Here is a 19,301-nt window from a genome sequence, read left to right on the forward strand (position 1 = left end):
GTATTTAGAAATCCTGACTGTGTGACTTTTAAAGCACAAAAGCGACATTGAATCTGTAGTCCACAGGTCACAGTACTAAGAGAAAAAAAGGGAACTGTTTTACAGCTGCAGAACATTTCAATGAACAGTCCACAGTAAAGCATTCAAAAGAGCTCGAGGATCTCACACTGCGGTAGCAGGAGCTGCACTGCCTTTATCAATACTTTTTATGATGTTATTATTTTTAAGAAAGAGCCCAGAGTAGGACTCCAGCACGTTATGAAACGACCTTCTGGAGTAACATAAGCAAGTGAAGACCTGGACCAAATAAAAAAGTTTTAATACAACCCAGCTAAGACTCTTCTAGCCCAGAGAGAAGGGTCTCATGGGTGACCAAATGATCCTTCTTTGTTTCCAGGAGACTATGAGATGTGTGTGTCTGTATTCTGACTCATCTGTATGTTAATGTCTCTTATTTAAAACTTGCATTCACTATTGATTTACACGCTTTCTGTCTGTAATGCCTCCATGACTTCACAGTTTTTTCTCTTTCATCCACTCATGTGAATATCGTTCCGTATTTTTCCCTCAGTAAACGAAACAATCAGCTCGGTTGTGGGGGTGAAAAAAAAAAAACGGATTTTCCAGCCTCACGCTGCCCCGGGGACTTCTCAGGCTGCAGACTTTAATGCAGGAAAGCATACTAAAGCTGACATGACATTCAACGGAGAACTACATTTTAGAAATCATAAAACACTGGTTACACTCGCAGCCTTTAGGCAGTCTGCATATGTACCCATCTATTTTTATAAGTGTTTTCAAGTAGTACAAATGTTTTATTTAGCCTCTGCCACTTCTCTCCAGAAGACGATAAATGCAGCTTTTTGTTGCCGCCTCAGTATTGCCAGTGCAGATTGAATTGCATCCTAGACTAACAGAGTTAGTCTTAAAAACAGAGACAAACAGCCTTCTCACTGCACTTTCTGATCTTATTTGACTGTCTGCTTTACTGCTGATGGATGCAGAAAACAGGCCAACACATTTAAATAGGTCTTTTTCTATCTGGCTTTGTAGAATGTGATGTTGTAGTTGTGTTGACTCACGCTTTCCAATGGTATGTGGAGAAATCACCTGTCTAAAAGTTCTTGTTGATGGAGTGATAGAGATGCTTCCCCATGTCACAAATCAGGGAAATCACCTCATGAACCTCATCACTCCTCAGGTGTTTGTTTTACTTTGTAGTCAAACATATTGTGCAAATACCAGCGGAACTGTCACTGGGGGAAAAAAATTAAATAAATATATATAATTTTAGAGCTTGAAAATAGATGCAACATCATCCCTGGGTGCTATTTGAAATAGAATGGCTGCTCCCTTCTTTATTTTACCACCCACCTTTTTCTAAATCTGTGGCGTGAACATCTTTTGGCCCAAACAACAAGTTAAAGTTTTTCTGTTTTTGGAATCAACACAACTTTCAATAAATGTATTTGATGGAGGATTTCCTCTAAGCCAGCTAACACTCATTGGCTCAAAGCCATGTATAAGCAAGAGGTAGAATTGATCCAAAGTCCATTTTGGATGATGTACACACAGTACTGCGTGTTCAGATCAGACATGATGGACATGGGAAGGTTGAACAGCAGGTAAGCAGCAGTATTCTGGGTTATCTGCACACAGAGCGCCCAGTAAAGAGTTGGAGTTAAAGCTATAATATGGAACTTTTCAGCTTTTAAAATGTTGTTTCAAAGTCAAATGAACAGTTCAATAACTTTCACCAGGGAGGATGGTGTCTATCTCGTTACCATAGAATACCCTGCTCGTCTGTTTTTACCACTACGTCACTCTGACAGAGGGTAGGAGAACAGTGTGTTACTGTATGTGTGTTTTACACGGTTTTACACTCCGGCATATTGTTGCTTTAAAGGTGACAGGTGTCTGAGTGAGCACCTGGGCCGTCTTCCTCGTAAGGATCATCAGTGGATGTCCTGATGTCCATGCGCGCTGAGAACAAAATACTTCATGAGAGGTCACATCAAGCTCGCTCATTTTCTGGGTTTGTTTCACCGTAGTGTTGTCAGTTCCAGGTCTTCGTCATGGGATCCCTACGCCTGGAGGAACACAGGTTCAGTCCTTACCATCCACGCACAGACAGATGTCAGCCAGTTCAGCAGATATGCACTCATTATATAACCATAACAACTTTCCAATGTGGTATTCCTACTGATCATAAAGATGTTATATTGATGATACAAAAGTCAGCAGGCTCTGAGATTAGAGTGATCAAAGAAGGAAGTATGAGAAATACAACATCTGGACATGACTTGTCATGTGATTAAAAGCAGTTTTAGAGCATCATTTCTCATTTGTTGGGTGCTGGCGATGTAAACGTTACAGTCCTCTGCAGATACAAAACGATGCACATTTTATGGCTTGATATTAATGTTTTGGTGAGTGTACCTCAGATGTCATCTTACGATGCTTCCTGTATTCGTCTTCCAGATGTACCGCACACATTTGATGTTGTAATAAAATGCACATGGACTTTTTTTTTTTAAATTTGCAAAGTCAGGATTAAGTTGTAAACGTCTCCTTGATCACATGTGACAACATAGTCAGTGTTAAACTACTGACTGAACGGCTGTTTGATTGAACAGCCGTTCACAGTCTGCATGGAGTATGATAAAAGCACTAAAAATATACATGGAGTATAAAAGCAAGAATAAGAATAATATATACACCAGGATCGAACTTCAACATTCCAAGTGGTCAAAAATGAGAGAAATTAGCTGTGACGTTTGTAAGTGATGTTTACCTGAACGTAAGCATACTTTCATAAACATGTGCAGGAAGAACAATGATGACAGTCGTGAGCAGTATTGATATACATAGCAAGAATCAGTGATACATATCACATAATAAAGTGCAATAGTGAGAATAGACAAGTTAGCAGCAGAAACTATTTACTATAATGATGAATCAACAAGACATTTGAAGTGAACTTAAATGATACCAATATTAAAGTGCATGAGTGTCGACAGTTAGCAGCAAGATATTTATTGTGTTAATTGGGGAGTACATCTGTTTATGCCCGTTCTTCTTGCTATTTATTGACCATGTTTAAAACAGGCTTTTTCTTCTCATTTAAATGATTGAAAGTCTAGATTTGTATTATTGCATCGGCTACTTCAGGATCGATTCCGTCTGTGAGGCTGGCTGATTTTCTTGCTGCTCAATGTAGCGTTCTACTGAGTTCAAGAGCTAGCCTTAGCACTTAGCAGGGAGAAACTGATAAGCCATAAAAAGGAATAGATATTTGGAGAAAAAAAAAATCGAAAAAGATAAAAATCTTGATGTTCACATTAATCAATTTTCTTCCCCACCTCTAGGACAGATTATTACTTTTTTTGGTGTATATTGTAAATCTGCATTATTAATTTAACTTGTCAGGTGTGCACTTAGTAAGTCATGATTTTCATGTGTATGTATGAACCGGATAAGCTGAGGATAGGAAGCTGTTGATTATGTCACACCCCATGCTTCATTTATTTCCAAACACAATAAACATCTCTTGTTGCCTTTCAGAGCACTTTTATGCAACATTTGACGAAAACTTGACTGCTGACCGAACCAAAACCCTTTTAGAATAAAAGCCAAATGCTTCCCACATACATCCATCTCTCGCCGCAGTATTTACAGCAGCACGTCTGAGCAGTGGATTTATTGTATGGCAGCATTCAAAACGCTCTCCGTAAATGAGTCTGTGTGCCGGGTTGAGCCGACAAACCTACCCTGTTGCTCATTTGGCCAGAGTGGAGAAAGTAATTATGATAAACCAAAATTGCATTCATCATTTAGCTAAAAGTCTGCTGATGTGTGAACAATTTAGCAGCGAGGGCTCTCTGTTTGGAGACGAGAGATGAAGTCAGTCATCACTGAGCGGTAAACAGATTTTTCACCCACAAAATGCCGCAGAGTGGTTCATAGTTTGAGGCGGAAATGTCATCCTAAATTACTTTTAATTTTTACTGTTATTAGTTCGGATGCTGAGTTTTGACAATTAAGCAGCTCATATAGGGGTTTCAGTGTGTCCTGAGGTAACCACACACACACACACACAGACACACACTCCGACACAGTGGCCCACACACACGTTTCTTTTTTCTATGTTCCCTTTCTCTTTCCACATAATGAAACAAGGCCAGCAGAGTGGTCACAGCAGATCCATGACAGGGACTCTGGTGTCATTAAGAATCAATAAAGCGTCGACAGAGGGACGAGTGAGAGGAAGAGTGGTGTGAAAGTGTGTGTGTGTGTGTGTGTGTGTGTGTGTGTGTGTGTCGCCATTCGGTGTCTTTTCTGCAAGCGTTAGCAGAAAGAGGCTTTTTATGCGTACCAATCATGTCACACACAGGCAGAGCCCTCTCTCTGTCTCTGGCTCGCACACGCACACATGCACACACATGCACACACACACACACACACACACACACACACACACACACACACACACACACACACACACACACACACACACACACACACACACACACACACACACACATACATACACACACACACACACAGTGCTGCCCCTGAGAGTCAAGCATGACCACCTAATGGGTTATTTGTTCTCCATTGCTTTGTGTCCATCACACACATTGTAACAGCCCCTCCACCACACACACATACACACACACACACACACACACACACACACACACACACACACACACACACAGACACACACACACACACACACACACACGCGCGCGCGCGCGTACACACAACAAACCACTTCTGTGGTCTCGCATTGTTTTATTGCTCCCCTGCACACAAAGACAACACATCCATTCATTCATGCATCCTATGCACACACCAACTTGATTCACACATGAGGAATATTCTTGTTTATGTTTGTGGGGATGTTTTAAATTGTCAAGGCTCCATCTGTTATAATAAAGCTCCACATATATGTATTATTAATGTACACACAAGCTGTAGTGTGAAATGCACTGTCTAATAAAAGATCCTTTTCAAATCAAACATCTGACAAGAAGGTAAAGAACAGTAATGTAAGGCTACTTACGCACCCAAAGAACAACCTTAGCTTGAGTTGGCTTTTTTAAAAGTTGATTCATCGTGTGTAGCTGCTGCTGGTCCTGGTCTGAAGTGTTCATTACCTGGGTACTATGTTTTCAATCGATTGTGGCCTGCAGGCCAAACCAAGAGAAAACTGTCATGAACCACTAGGCGGCGTCCTCATCACACTCCACCAACACACCACAACAGAGAGAGAGAGAGAGAGAGAGAGAGAGAGAGAGAGAGAGAGAGAGAGAGAGAGAGAGAGAGAGAGAGATATCTCAAGGCAGCTTTTCCACTATTCAATTTAAGATATTACAGTTTAAGAGTCAGGATTAGATGAGCAGCACAGAAGAGCCAGTCAGTGTAGTTGAACAGTCATCATACAGTTTAAGAACATAAACAAGCTAACTTAATAACATTTTTAGAATTAAAGGTGTCAGGTTATTAAAAATCCATGTGTTTAAGCTAAAACCAGATATATAGTTTGCAGCATGAATTTATACTTGGTGGTTTGTAGAGAGCAGCAATTGTGTGCATGTCTGACAACATGAGCCGAACAGTTGAACAGATGCATTAGTCCAGGAGGGACACTACATGTAGATTGGGTTAGCAAAAGTTTAGCTGTCAGCTAATGCTAGTTTTAGCTTAGACAGCATGATGCATCTAGGATTAACATTGTGTACCCACATTCTCCATGTCCGATCAGACATTAATTGCAGGTCCTTCCTTAACATTAAGCATATCCAGATGTTTATAGTGAAGGGACAAGAAGGTGATCTAAAATATAAAACGCTGTGAAAAGCAGCGGAGCCATGTCGGTCATACAGCGGCCATTGTAAAGAGACTGTTGTCATGTAGACAAGACACATGCAGTGCTTTTATTCTGAGCTCACAAGCTCTTCATCCTAGCGTCCCCAAGCACACAGCCTGGCTCTTCTTTCCCACTCAAAAACATCAGCTGGACACAAGCCCCAAGAGTCTTAGCGTTAGAAAGAATCCAGACTTAATGCACTTTAAAATCTGGAGAGTCCGACCACTTCTTTATGATTTGGTGTTCGACACTTGTCAGCACAGGAACAAAACAGACACAAAGCCCTTGTTTGTGTAACCTCAAATTGTTCCTGCAGCTTCGTCAGCCGCGTATGAATGCTATTAGTTACTTCTGATGGTCACTGTATTTCGCACCCTCTACCATCAGTGTGAATGCGTAGGTCGGACCTGTGGTGTAAAAGTGCTTAGAGTCGTCGAAAGTTTAGAAAAGCCATTTACCATTTTCAGTGATGGAGGAACATTGAAGACTTACTTATGATATGCTTAAATTGGCTGAACACAGCTCATCTCTGTGGATTTAGACAACAACAGCAGACTCATTTGGGGCTTCATCATGACACAAATAAAGCAGTAACATGAATTAAAAATCTTGTTTTAAGCAACATTTGCAAATAAAAACATAAATTAACATTAGCAGTACTTTGAATATGAGTAACATCTTTCTCATTGAGCAATCTTTGTTAATAAACCATTTTGTCATGACTATAAATATTCATGTGAACTGACTTATTACTATAGAGAACACCCAGTCTCAGGCTACAGCTTCCCTTCCTCCTGGCTCTGTGTGTCTTGACTGGACATAGGGACCCATCATGATGAGGAAGATTAATCCGGATGTTAAAGTGATACAGTGGCTGTAGGACTTGGACATCAGGGGAGCTGTCAGGGGGCTTTCCTTTTGGGGATTTGTCTCTATGTACTTTACATCCACTGAACAGTCAGCTCCCTTTATGGCCCAAACCATATGCTAGCGCGTTAGCCTGAGTTAGCAGAAGCTCCACCTCCCATTAATCCAAGGTATACTGAATGCATTAGCCTTAGTTTGCAATAAGGTAACAACCGCTGGAAATAAACAAGAACACAAAGATGCCTGCATTCATACGCGCACACACACGCGCATATGCACACACACACACACACACGCAGACACACAGACACACAAGCACGTGCACACACTTGCTTATTCTACCACCTGCCTATTAGTCTTGCATTGTTTCCCTCCGCCACTGACACAAGCTGAAAATGCTAGCTTAGATTATTCTTAGCTCAGCAGTTTTAGCACTCCTGGAAGTAGAGTGCAGGGAAATGACGGTGTTTGTGTGTCTGCCTCTATGGACTGAATATCTTCTTCCAAAGCTCAATACTTTTCTCGAAGACATTGGTGGAATGACAGCAGGAAAGAAGAGGTCAGTTTAACGAGTGAATCACAATCTGTATCAAGGCTGATATCATTTAAAAAAAAAAAAAAATCCCCAGAATTGCGTTCATCAGAGACTGGAGTGTATTGGGGGTTATTAACATTATGGACCCTATCGCCACATGCAACATAATCTGAGTGCAACTGGGTTGAGTTTATTGTTTTAATAAAAGCTGTGCTCCGGGTGGAAAATGAGTCAAACCAATTGTTGTGCCGCTTCTAATTTCCTTTAAAAGCCAGGTGGGCCGGCAACAGCCACATTAGACTTCATATAAACAAATGTACCAACATTTAACAGAGTAATACAAGCATCTCTCAATATCCCTGGTACAAGCACATAGTAAGTGCATTCTGTACTGGCCAAAGGCACATCTAACTATCTCCATGTTATACCACACAACACAGTGGTGACTTAACACCAGGTTTTGTTGGTTGATGGTTGATGGCACAGTCCTTTATTAATTGCTTAAAGAAACAAATGTTTTAGTGAGATGTCTATTAAACAATAACAAACAATAGCTACATGGCATGGCACAAATACATTTTCCACTTGCACAACATTCACACTGTGGTTGAAAATGTGTTCTTAGCATGAACACTTGCTGCATTAGTTAGATTGACAACCCTCCAATTACATGTAATTAAATGCATTACCGTTACTGGTTACTGGCTTTATTAAATTAGTCAAATGTATGTCAATGTTTTTAATTATGACTAATATATGTGAATGTGTTTTACTCAAATTATTCATTGCTGTTATCCTAACAAGTATCATTCCCAGAATAACACTATTTTAACTTGTGTTTGGTATAAATGTAGGTTAGGCCTAGCTGTACCTCTGGCTGAGTGGTGTGGAGAAAAGATCATCCCTCTATCATCTCTATTGTTGACAGAATCACAACAAAAAGGGGAAAACGGGGAACACGTCCTTCACAGTAAAGCTGGCACACAGAGCTCAGTTTGTTCATGATAAACACGTCACTTCGAAGGCTTCCTTTTTTGCTTCTTGTAACCTGACATGCATGTTTGTTCGGTGTCCATGCAGCCTGCCTTCATATTGACCAGTGGTGCTTCAGTCCTAATTCCCTTGAAATCTAGCCTGGGTTGTTTTTTTCTCGAGAACAGGAGTGGAGATAGCGCTGCTGAGACGGAACAGAAAATGGACAAACAGTATTAGTGAAAGGGAGAGCAAGCGGCGCTGTGCTTCATGAAGCCAAGAGGCTAGATGCTGTCATTGTTGCTGTAGCACTAACCCGTGAAATAGAGTTCACCGTCGCCGAGATGGCAGCTTACCGCTTGTCCATCGCACACCGAGGAATTCAGATATTTATAGTGAGAAATGAAGTCCGATTCAAAAGAGACCAACAGTTATGTACACACAAACACATGCACACACACCTTCAACAGAAAAAATGCAGCCCATGCTTTGTTGCACATACTCTCAGTGGGACTCATTACATTATCACATTACACACTTTTGTCATCCCCCTTTCACCCCCCTGCCTCTTCATTGCCTTCTCTCTTTCCATTTCAGGTGTTTACAGCACATGTGATCCCTGAATTATTCCAGGGGTTAATTGTGTCTGACGCCTACAACTTCACCCTCCCTCCTCATCCTGCTGCATCTTCACATCCCCACCCCCCCCATCTTTCTTTATTTTTCCTCCGTTTCACTTTCAATTACCAAACTGCCAACACCAGGCATGTAGAGGGTGGAATAAAACACATGCAACCCAGGAAACACACATGAGGCGTATGTGTGTATGACGCGAGAGGGGCTTCATCCATTTATGCATGCCTCATTTAAGTGTTCCTATTGTATGCATCCCCCGGGAGAATGTATGCAGATGGACTGGTGATGGTGGTGTTGGTAGTGGCATAGAGTTCCATTATGCACACACACATACACACACCCCACAAGCACAAATGCATATGGAGCTGATGTTTTGCTGAGGTTGGGGTCTTCTTCCCGTGCAGAGAGACATAAAGATCAGTGGCCATAACACACAGCCAAGCATACTGCAGTATATAGCTACAATCAAGCTTTTATGTGGACCTGGCACAATAAACGAGGGCAAGAATTGAAAAAGCCATTCTGCATACTGTGGGTCTTCAAAAAGTAAGGACAGTCAACCATAAAGATGGAGTTATGTGGGACTGTGAAAATCAGCCACAGGAAGAGACGTTGAAAAAGAGATACTCGGGAGCACAGAATCTTTTCCACTTGGAAAAGAAGGTTTCTCTGATGATCAAATGTTTAAGGGCTCCAGATACTTTAACTTCTACCATCACATTTATTTAAAACATGAAGGACCATAACTGAGGCGAACATTCTTTGAGACACATTACCTTTTAAGTTTGCTTTAAGAAGAACATGAGAAGTCTGTTATTATCATCATGAGCCGATTTATGAAATGCTTCAAGGCGTGCTCAAATTCTTCTAAAGTGTCAATCACAGCCTGATTAATATAAGACAATGCATATAATACAAACGCTCACTACAGGGTTGCCATGAAGGTTTACTGCTTGTACCTACACTTTAAGCTACCTGCGGATGTAACGTGTATTGTACAGTATTTAATAAGTTCAGTTAACTTAGCAAGCTAGCCAGTGTGACTATACCTGTGTTTGGCACTTGCCTGTCCAACAAAAACCCCACAGGCTTCCCCTCATTTTGGAACGAACTTCATCCACGTGGCATTTCGCCTCACTTTGATTACACGTTTCCTCTTTGCCGCTAAGCATCCCTAAGAGTCGCCTGTTTGAATGGCGTCCAATCGACAATCCACAATGTCACCTGCAAGCTGTTATTGTCCAAAGGAAACACACACACAAAAATACACCCCAACCCCTCAACCAAAACTTTAAAATACAGTCAGAGATCAGGGTCTGTGCAGACGTAACATCTCTCACACTTGTATGACAATCCTCAACAAATGGTCCATATGTTATCTTAAAGAAGTTATATTGTGAGGTGTTTTCCTTTTTTACAAGCACAGATGGAATTTATTGTTTAGTTTTTCTCAAGATACTTGTCAGCGTCTTTTGGGGAACACTTTATGTGAATAGGTAACATGACCATGGACAAGTTACACATTACGCATTTTTTACACATGATACTGGATTTCTTTCCATTGGTACAGGTACTGAGAGTGAATGAACACAGCCTGACATTGCCAGCTGGGTGAAATGCTTAACTCACTCACCTTTAATGCCCTCTCTGTGGAGAAGTACAATGACACCCCAAGGTTCTTCAGGACCATGTGTCATCAATTGTCACTTAAGTAAGGGACATGCCCCTGATCCCTCATCGTGGCCCTGCAGTTGAGCCTCATTTGCCATCTGCTTAACCACATGGATATACCTAGATCAGCAAGAATAGTCATTTACACCATAGTGGGATGAGTACCGCCGGAAAATTGGAGGAATCCAGTCAGGTTCTGTTGTTGACATCTTCTGGCAAATGAAATGTAATCAAGGAATGATGATGTTATGCAAAATGATCCACAAAGTACACAGAAGCATCATGGTGTCTGCAAAATGTTCTTGGAGAAAAAGAAGAAAAAAAAGGACTTCTCATCAGTAGCCTGCATCACCCAGCGAGTGTACACATCAGAAAATAAAAAGGCCCATTACTCTGAGCCAAGAAGCACCCAATTAAACAAGATGAAATCTACAGGATTACTGCTAGTGAGGAAGCTGGGCTTCACGCATTAACAGCTGACGTCCCCCCAGCTCGCTTCTCATCATTACCGTTAAAGCCAGGTTTCATGTCTCCCCCACCGCCAACCCCCAACTACCAACCCATCAGGAACTTTCACAACACTTTTTCCTTCCTAACCACAATCCCAACAGTCACAGATCAGCTATCAATCCCGAAAAAAACAAAACATCAAATGATGTGCTTCCGTCATCCCAGAGGGGGAATGGCTTTAGCTATGACATGATGGATCTTTTATGATGTAGCTTTACATCACTGGCACTTTTTATAGCTTCTTGCATTTTCTCTCAAATCAAAACACAAATTGGAAGAAACGCATTGGGCCCTTTGTGATTATTTATGCATGGTTTTGTCATTTGTGGCAGTGTGTGTTTGCAGGAGTGTTTTTCTGTGTTGTCTTTTATTTTGGAGGCTTTACAGTTGGTCGTTTCTCACTTTTACGTCTTTACTATCGGCAGTCTCCTTCCACTTCTTCTATGGTTTATTGGGCTTTCTATTTCTATATACATAATGCACAAACTCTTAACTGTATCTCCTTCCTATCCTGATTTTCATGCTTTGCTTTTTTTCTTGTCAATATACAGTCCATTCCTGTATCTTGAGTCCCCCCCCCCCCCCACCCCCCCCCCCCCCCCCCCCCCCCACACACACACACACACACACACACACACACACACAACCACACACACACACACCCACACACCTTCATCTTCCTGTTACTGCCACTGATGGTCCCGTGGCTGCACTTACTGTTATTCCTCAGCGAGCGTGTTTTGAACTGCCTATCTCCTCTGTGTGCTGGCATTTGGGAGCTCTCATTTACTTCTGTTACATGTGGTTTAGTAAATGTGCTGAGAAACATCTTGGCCCTGCAACAATTCATCTCACTCTACCAGGAGAGCTCGCAGGGCTGGGGTTCACAAACACTTGCTGGGAGAACTGCTGCAAATAATTGGTTGGATGGAAGTGGGTGAAGGCAGGTTTGTCAGGTTCAATTTGAGTGGAGAAATATGGGATTCTGGGATTTAGATAAAAGAGTGGATAAGAGAATTGGGACGTCAAAGAGGAAAAGATGCCAGTTCTAAAAAAAAAAAAGAAAAAAAAACATTTAACAGAAAAATACAAAAAAGCACTTATTTTTCTTCACCCACATCTATTGAGATGCTAACAAATGTTTTAAGGCAGGAAACAAAATGACGTGGAACCGTATTTCTTTTAGTTAGTACTTTAAATTGTGAAAAAACTTCTTCTCAAGCTGTTGTATTTGACAAGTTGGCAAAATAAACAAACATCTGCTTAGATTTAGCTTCATCTTGTAGCATACTGTACATTTCCAAAAAGAGTTCAAAGCTCTTTCTATCAGAGTGAATTTTGGCATTACATTTACTGTTACACAGAATGTAATAATAACAATATAAAACTTGAGATTAGGATAAAATATGTAAAGCTATGAAGTCGTTGCATAAAAGTTTTATTTTACCCGACGCCAAGCTACCACAATTGGACTGTCTCGTCCCCACAACCTCCACCGTCCTCCTTCATGCACGGCCTGCTCTGACCTCCAACCTCGGCGGCAAGGAAGGGTGAACAACAGAAACATGAAGAATACAAAAGAGGAATCCTTCCTGCATGTTATCTCATATGCTCCTGTGTAAAGCATCTCGAGATAGTAAAGCTAGGGATAACACTTGTTATGAATTGTCATTGTACAAATCGGTATCCTGCGGTGTTGAAAAATGAAGCAAAGGTGGAAGTGCAAAATCCTGATGGACAGCTGGGCGTGGTGTAGTGGTTTGTCAAGAGGCTTCAAACCTGCCTCATCTCCAGCTCCAGCCTGTTGTTAGGTTTAATGAAAGTTAGGTAGAGACTATTGCCGGCATGGCGACCTTCATCGATGGAACTCTGAAGCCCCCTGCAGTAACAGATGGGTGACATCACTCAGGCTGCGTCCATTTACATTTAGTCTCTGTTCCAATTGCATGCTAAGACAAAACAATCATAGCCAAATAGCCACATTTGTGGCTTCTTTGATGGGATGTCTCATCCGTTAATATTTGCACAAATAACCCAAACAAGTTTCCCATCTCTGTGGCATGAGTGTTTATACTGATATTGTCTTTTAAACGCTCATAGAACTGGATTATATCAGTTTACCTCATTACCAGTGTATATGGTCTTTGTAGCATCGCAGTCATTGGTAAATACAGACACCAATGATATCTGTCACACTAGACATGAACATTTACGCTTCTTTGTAAGTGCCCGTTTAATTTTTAATAACCCATCTGATATACAAACACACTCAGTATAAATGGCACTGGGTAGAGGAGGTGATTACTTTTACTTCTTGTTGCTGAAAAACAGAATCAATATTCTCCCTGGTGTTCCCCTCTCTCTCTCTCTCTCTCTCTCTCTCTCTCTCCCTCTCCCTTACTCTCTTTCTCTTTTTTCCACACACACATTTCTGTTTAATTTCTTACCTTTATTTCTTCACTTGGGGCCCGACCGATTAATCGACCAGTCGATATTAGCTTATCAAAGCCCCGTTTCCACACCACGGTCCGGTACGGATCAGTACAGTTTGGTTTGGTAAAGCCTGATCCCGTTTGCGTTTCCACAGCCAACCGTGCCCAATTCAGTGGGCGGCGTGTGAGCTGGATGCCGATAGCCGCGTCAGCTTTATAATAGCTTCACATGATAGCAGCTAACTGCTAACAGCTAACCACTAACTAATAAATTCAACAAAGGAGAAAAACGTGACACAAACAAAACCAACGCTGGAAGACATCCAGCAGTTTATCTACTCTGTCACTTGACATTCAGCTCTTTATTACAAAAACTCAATCAAGCTTTGTTTCAGAGAAAGCTGTGTGCCATGAGGAGAAATAAACAGATGTAAACAATCGACTGTATATTTAAACAAAGTGTAGTGTATCGTATCATATCCGACTGTTGGCATCGGCTAATTTTACCACAGATATGCGCCGTTTTTACGAGATTTATTTAACAGTCAAAGATGATTTCCTTCGGCGGTCCAACACTAGCAGTTCTCTGTTACCAGCAGCATGTGCTATATGGATTACAACAAGTGTCAAGCGGTGATGCACATGCTCTACATGCTCAGGTACTTTCCAGTTGAGTGACCGTCTTGTATTATATCTTTTCCTTGAGTTTTTCCTCGCTCGTACATGTCTTGTTTGTATATCTCTGCTGCTCTTTTGCCCTCCCTCCGCCACTGCTGTTAGCGCTTCATCAAATCCTGACCACGGTACTTCTTTTCTCCGAAACGTCCCAGGACTTCTGTGCAAGTCTTAGTTTTCTCTCTCCATTTCCATTCTCCCTCCTTCATTCTTTTCTTTCTTCCATCTCTCTAACCACCGAGTCTTCTCTGGCTCAGTGTGATGGGACACAGGAGGCTGCTGTAATTTGATTGGAGGTATTAAAGTTGATTTGATTAAGCGTGGGCCAAATTACTGGCTGCTTAATGGAATCAGGCCCAGTCACCTGCCAAGGGCCCCTAGTCGAGGAGCTCAGCCTTGACACACACACACACACACACACACACACACACACACACACACACACACACACACACACGTGCGCGCACACAACATTTGAAATAACCCTTTTCTTCTGGATGATTAAATGCTGCAAAACTATGACTTGATCAGACATGCAGTGATATTGTAAAAGCTGGTGGGTCCTGACATCACTTCCCTCCTCTAAGTTATATGTGACATCATTTCCTGTGGTCACAATCTGAAACATGACTCCTTGATTCCAAACTTAACGCCTCCCTTTTTAAAAAAAAATAAAAAAATAAAAAAATAAAACATCCCCTTGTGTTCCTTAGATCCAACAGCAGCAAAAACAGGTGAAGGGGGATCTTTTAATTACACTGATGACAGATGAGCTTTTAGCAGAGTGTAGACGCTGAGGTAACAAGTGCAAGTCTACATTCAGCTCGTGGTTTCTGTTATGAAATCAGCATGACACCACAAGAGATGCAGGAACTGTTGTTGCTTCTCCTGACCTTGCAGCCTCCAAAGTATCTCATGTGACATTCTGTTAGGTTTGATATATATTAATGTTAGGTTTGAATTATATAAACTTTAGTGACGTATCAGTGGTTATTCTTTACACTGATATGCACGACGGCATCATGGGCATGCAACACACCTTCCTACATTAATTTTTACACGTGCCTGGCCAATACAAATACTGCATGTTTACACAGTCACAATCAGTATGCCATCACTAACAGTCACATTTTTTTCAATAACATTCCAGCTAAGCCACAAGACGGTTAATACTGAACCTTGAAGGAAAATATTTTCAATGACAATTCTTTATAATTTATTTTCTGCACAATGTGATTTTTTTTATTTTTTTTTTATTTTTTACAGAAATCACTAAATAAATAACTAATAACTATGCATGTGCTCAACATCCACTAAAGGTAGACTGCAAACATAGTTGGACTTTAAGCTGGAGTCCTTATATTCTCCAGTGTTTGCGTGGTGGACACAGTCTGTATTAATATGAATGACACTTATTGCAAATCCAGCACTTTCTATCGTTAACTTGCATTTAACTTGCCCAAGTGGCAAGTGACTTCCGGTCCTGAAAAATAAAGCCAATGAGAAAGTGCAAAGTCCTGAGTGTCAACTTGAAGCTGGCTGCAGGAACGCCATACGTCACATACACATGACTGGCAAAAAAATCACTGGCACAGACAGTCTATGGTTTTACCTCAGAAACCCAGCGTAATACATACCTGTTCAATGTCTGTATGCACACTTCAGTTGTTGGCACAAGGGCAGTGCGGTTATAGGTTCAATTCAAAATTGCAGGTGCTTGTAGCTCCTCCCCTTTTCGTCTTTGTAAACTGACTCGTGGTGTTTAACAAACTGTGTGTTTACATGTTTTTGTTGTCGTACAAAAATTGTGTAAATGTGAAAAGGCCCATTGAGGGAATTAATTCAGAAAATGAATGCGAGGCAGTAAAAGCTCCTCCCCTCCTCAGCAGCCGCATTATGTCTGTGTTTGTGTGTGTTCTTGCATTAAGGAGGATGAATGCATCTGCTGCGGACATTTAGTCTATATTGGTTAAATTATGTGTTCATATGTCTGCGATTGCTCTGCGTCGGGGAGAAGATGAAAAGTATATTAAACATTCTGCTGACAGCTAATTATCTGTTTGTTATTGTTTGCTGAATGAACTCTATCATTATTGTAAGAGGATAAATTGCTGTTCCACACGCTGCTCTCTGTTGTCTGTTTCCCATCTGCACCTATTTCATCTTTCTCTTCTTTTCTCCTCTGTGCCCATATCTGAACCCGTTTTTTTACTCTTATCTCTTCTTCTATTTCTTTCCCTCTCTGTTGTGTTTTTATAAATGTTTCATGACTCATTTTTCTCCACTGTGACCTTTCTTTTCTTGTTTCATTTAACTTTTCACCCTTCTCGTTTACGTTTCGTTTCATTTGTTTTCTTGTTTTTTCCTTTCATGCATCTTTTTCTCTTTCTTTCCTTCTGTCTTCTAAGCATTTTCTCAATTAATATGTGACAAAAAAAATGTCTTCACTTCCTGTCGGCTCTGCCTCTGTGCATGTTTCAGCTTTGATTTGAGGTCGGAACCAAGCGACAGCCCTCCTGTCAGAAAATAAAGCAGATGTGGAAGCACAAAATCCTGCAGTTAATCGAGTGTCCGTTTGAGGCTGGCTGTGCTCACACTCACAATCAAACTTTTTTTTTTTTTTTTTTAAACATTTCACAAAAACAATCACAAAAAAACCCCAAACCTATCCAAACTCCAACTCCCTGAGCACTGGTTCATCAATAAGCCTACAGCCAGACAATGAGAAGAAGAAACTGACAAATACATAGCAGACACAAAAAAATAAAAAAAGAACAACAAAAAACCCTGCAATAACAGATTTACATAATTATGTGTTAGGTGATAAATCTTTAACAAAAGGTAAACATGGTTGCCAAGTCACAGAATATCTGGTGCAGCCTCTTATAGTGTAATTTTAATTTTTATTTTAAAAACATACTGTAACATACACGAGGGCTTCAACTCCAGACTTTTCAAACTCTTTCAGCCTCGCTCTCTCACACGGAGACGCTTACACCAACACACTCACACACACACACATCACACACCACACATATACATGCACACACACATCCCAGCCACTGTAGGGATTAAAGCTATAGATCAGATTAATGCCGACCATTTAAGAGATCCTCACATACACACAGTCTCCTCCATCCTGTGCTCGCCACATGCATTTTTAATCAGAATAGGCCTCGCACCACCATTACACACCACTAATTACCATAATACAGCAGCGAGAGGTGCCCCCCCCCCCCCCTCCCACCCAGCCTGTCACCCTCTGAGCCCATCGTCCCCACCAACACCAGTGAGCGCCGCTGTCACAGCTGCTGTTCAGCTACAGGAGCGCTTCTCAAAAAGTCGTTTTTCATTTTTCCATCTTTCTTTTCTTTCCGCTGCGTCCTGTGTGGCTGTGTTTGTATAAGTGTGTGTGTGTGTGTGTGTCGCTTTATCTAATGACCATGCAGCAGATGCAGCAGATGTTAACGTTATACCAGATAAACGGTATCACATTAGTGTCAGTCTCTATCAGTTGACTGAGGCTGCCATGGAAGTCAGTGAATCATTTGTTATTTACCTTTTAAAAACATTTATTTTTTTTAGCTCAGGCCACACCGTGAGCCTGAAATGTCTTCATCCAAACTACATGAATTACACCTGTTAGGAGCTTCCAGCACAACAGTGTCTTCTGTGGCGTCAGTTGAATCATACATTGCATTCACTGAGCTGACATGAGACATCAGACGTGTATCTAAGATCTGTTCTATAAAGCCGTTCAGCAAAGGTATCTGTTTGTCTCCTGGTTCCACTGCAAGGTCAGGCTAAGCAGCTGTTCATCGCTCTTCAACTCCTTTGAACACACTGAAGCCTTTTTTTTTTTTTTTTTTTTACAGACGCACTCCAGAAAGTCTTTAGTAATGTTTTAAGGGTAGTTCTGGCCCCGTCTGTTCACATCGGGAGACTATTCCTGTGTTACACAAGAGAGGCTCAGGTGTATGGTGACAGTTTTGAGTCGTGGTTTGTTCTGTGCATTTATACATATTTACTCACTGTGCCAAAGAATGACGGGCGAAGACGAGCGGCAACCTCCGCTCTTAAAAAAAGAAGCTAATACGGAAGTGCAAAATCCTGCAGGTTGTTGAGCGTCTGCTTGAGGCTGGCTGCAGGAACACAGGAAGTCACATAAACACATCAGGCAGAAAAGGTGTTTACAGCAGAAATGAACATGTTTACAGTCTGGTACAAAAAACCCCCCAAACAAAATAGGACTGATTAGTTATTGTCATCACTGGCACACGTATAAATGGGGATTTTTTGGGGACTGTATCTGGCATGATTGACAGGTGGGCGCCACGTAACAATTCTTCAAGAGGTTTGAAATCTACCTCAGCTCCCGCTCTCAGTCTGTCTTCAGGTTGACTCATAGTTAGGCTGAATCAGGATCTCCAGCCTCCAGAGGACCCTGCCCTATCAGATAGCTGATGTCACTCAGGCTGCGTACGTTCATATTTTTCGCCTTTGGATCACGAAGGCATTGCGAGCAGAAAAGAGAAGGGAGCAGTTTTGGTATCAACCCGACAATCACTCATCGGTCAGGTGATGATCATCAGTGAAAAAATTCCCCCAACATGAAACACAAAAGCCCAGGAAAACCAGCCTTGTTATAATGAGATAAGTGAATTCTTCCATAGCAGCATTAAAAAGCACAGTTCATAGTCATACTGTGTTATGGTGTGGATTTATTGTTCTCCGTCTGTAGAGGAATCCTCGGCTGCTCAGATTTTCAACATGTGAACGAGGTGTGTGACTCGCCGCTCTGCCTCTGTTAACATGTTTCTGTGTGTTCTCTGCTTTTCTAACAGGGCAGCACCAAGGTCCCTTCTCTGCGACCCGTCGCCTGTACATGGAGACCCCCAGTTGGGCAGGTCAGTCTGCGTGCGCGTGTGTGTGTATGTGCGTGTGTTTATATGTATGGGAATGCACTCTTCTCCTTTAAAAACACAGTCGCTCGTCACGAGCAGATCTCTGGTGACTTCGCTGATACGTGTGCTCAGACATCTACAGCACAGCAACCCAGGTGTGTGTGTGTGTATGTGTGTGTGTGTTTTCAGTGGACTGTCTGTCTGTGTGGATGCCTGTGTGTGTG

At 41.6% G+C, this 19,301-nt stretch overlaps 1 protein-coding gene across 6 annotated transcripts in view; it reads left to right on the plus strand.

The window, feature by feature from the left end:
- The window catches only part of rbfox3a (RNA binding fox-1 homolog 3a), a 499,685-nt gene that overhangs the window by 226,423 nt on the left and 253,961 nt on the right, over positions 1 to 19,301 (plus strand). For all 6 annotated transcript variants that reach the window (XM_079372549.1, XM_079372546.1, XM_079372552.1 and 3 more), the window contains exon 4: positions 19,018 to 19,080. In XM_079372549.1, coding sequence (XP_079228675.1) covers positions 19,059 to 19,080 — 22 coding nt within the window. In that variant the 5' untranslated portion in view covers positions 19,018 to 19,058. The remainder of the gene's footprint in view (positions 1 to 19,017; positions 19,081 to 19,301) is intronic.

The sequence above is a fragment of the Symphodus melops genome, assembly GCF_947650265.1.
Source record: "Symphodus melops genome assembly, chromosome: 21".
Lineage (NCBI taxonomy): Eukaryota > Metazoa > Chordata > Actinopteri > Labriformes > Labridae > Symphodus > Symphodus melops.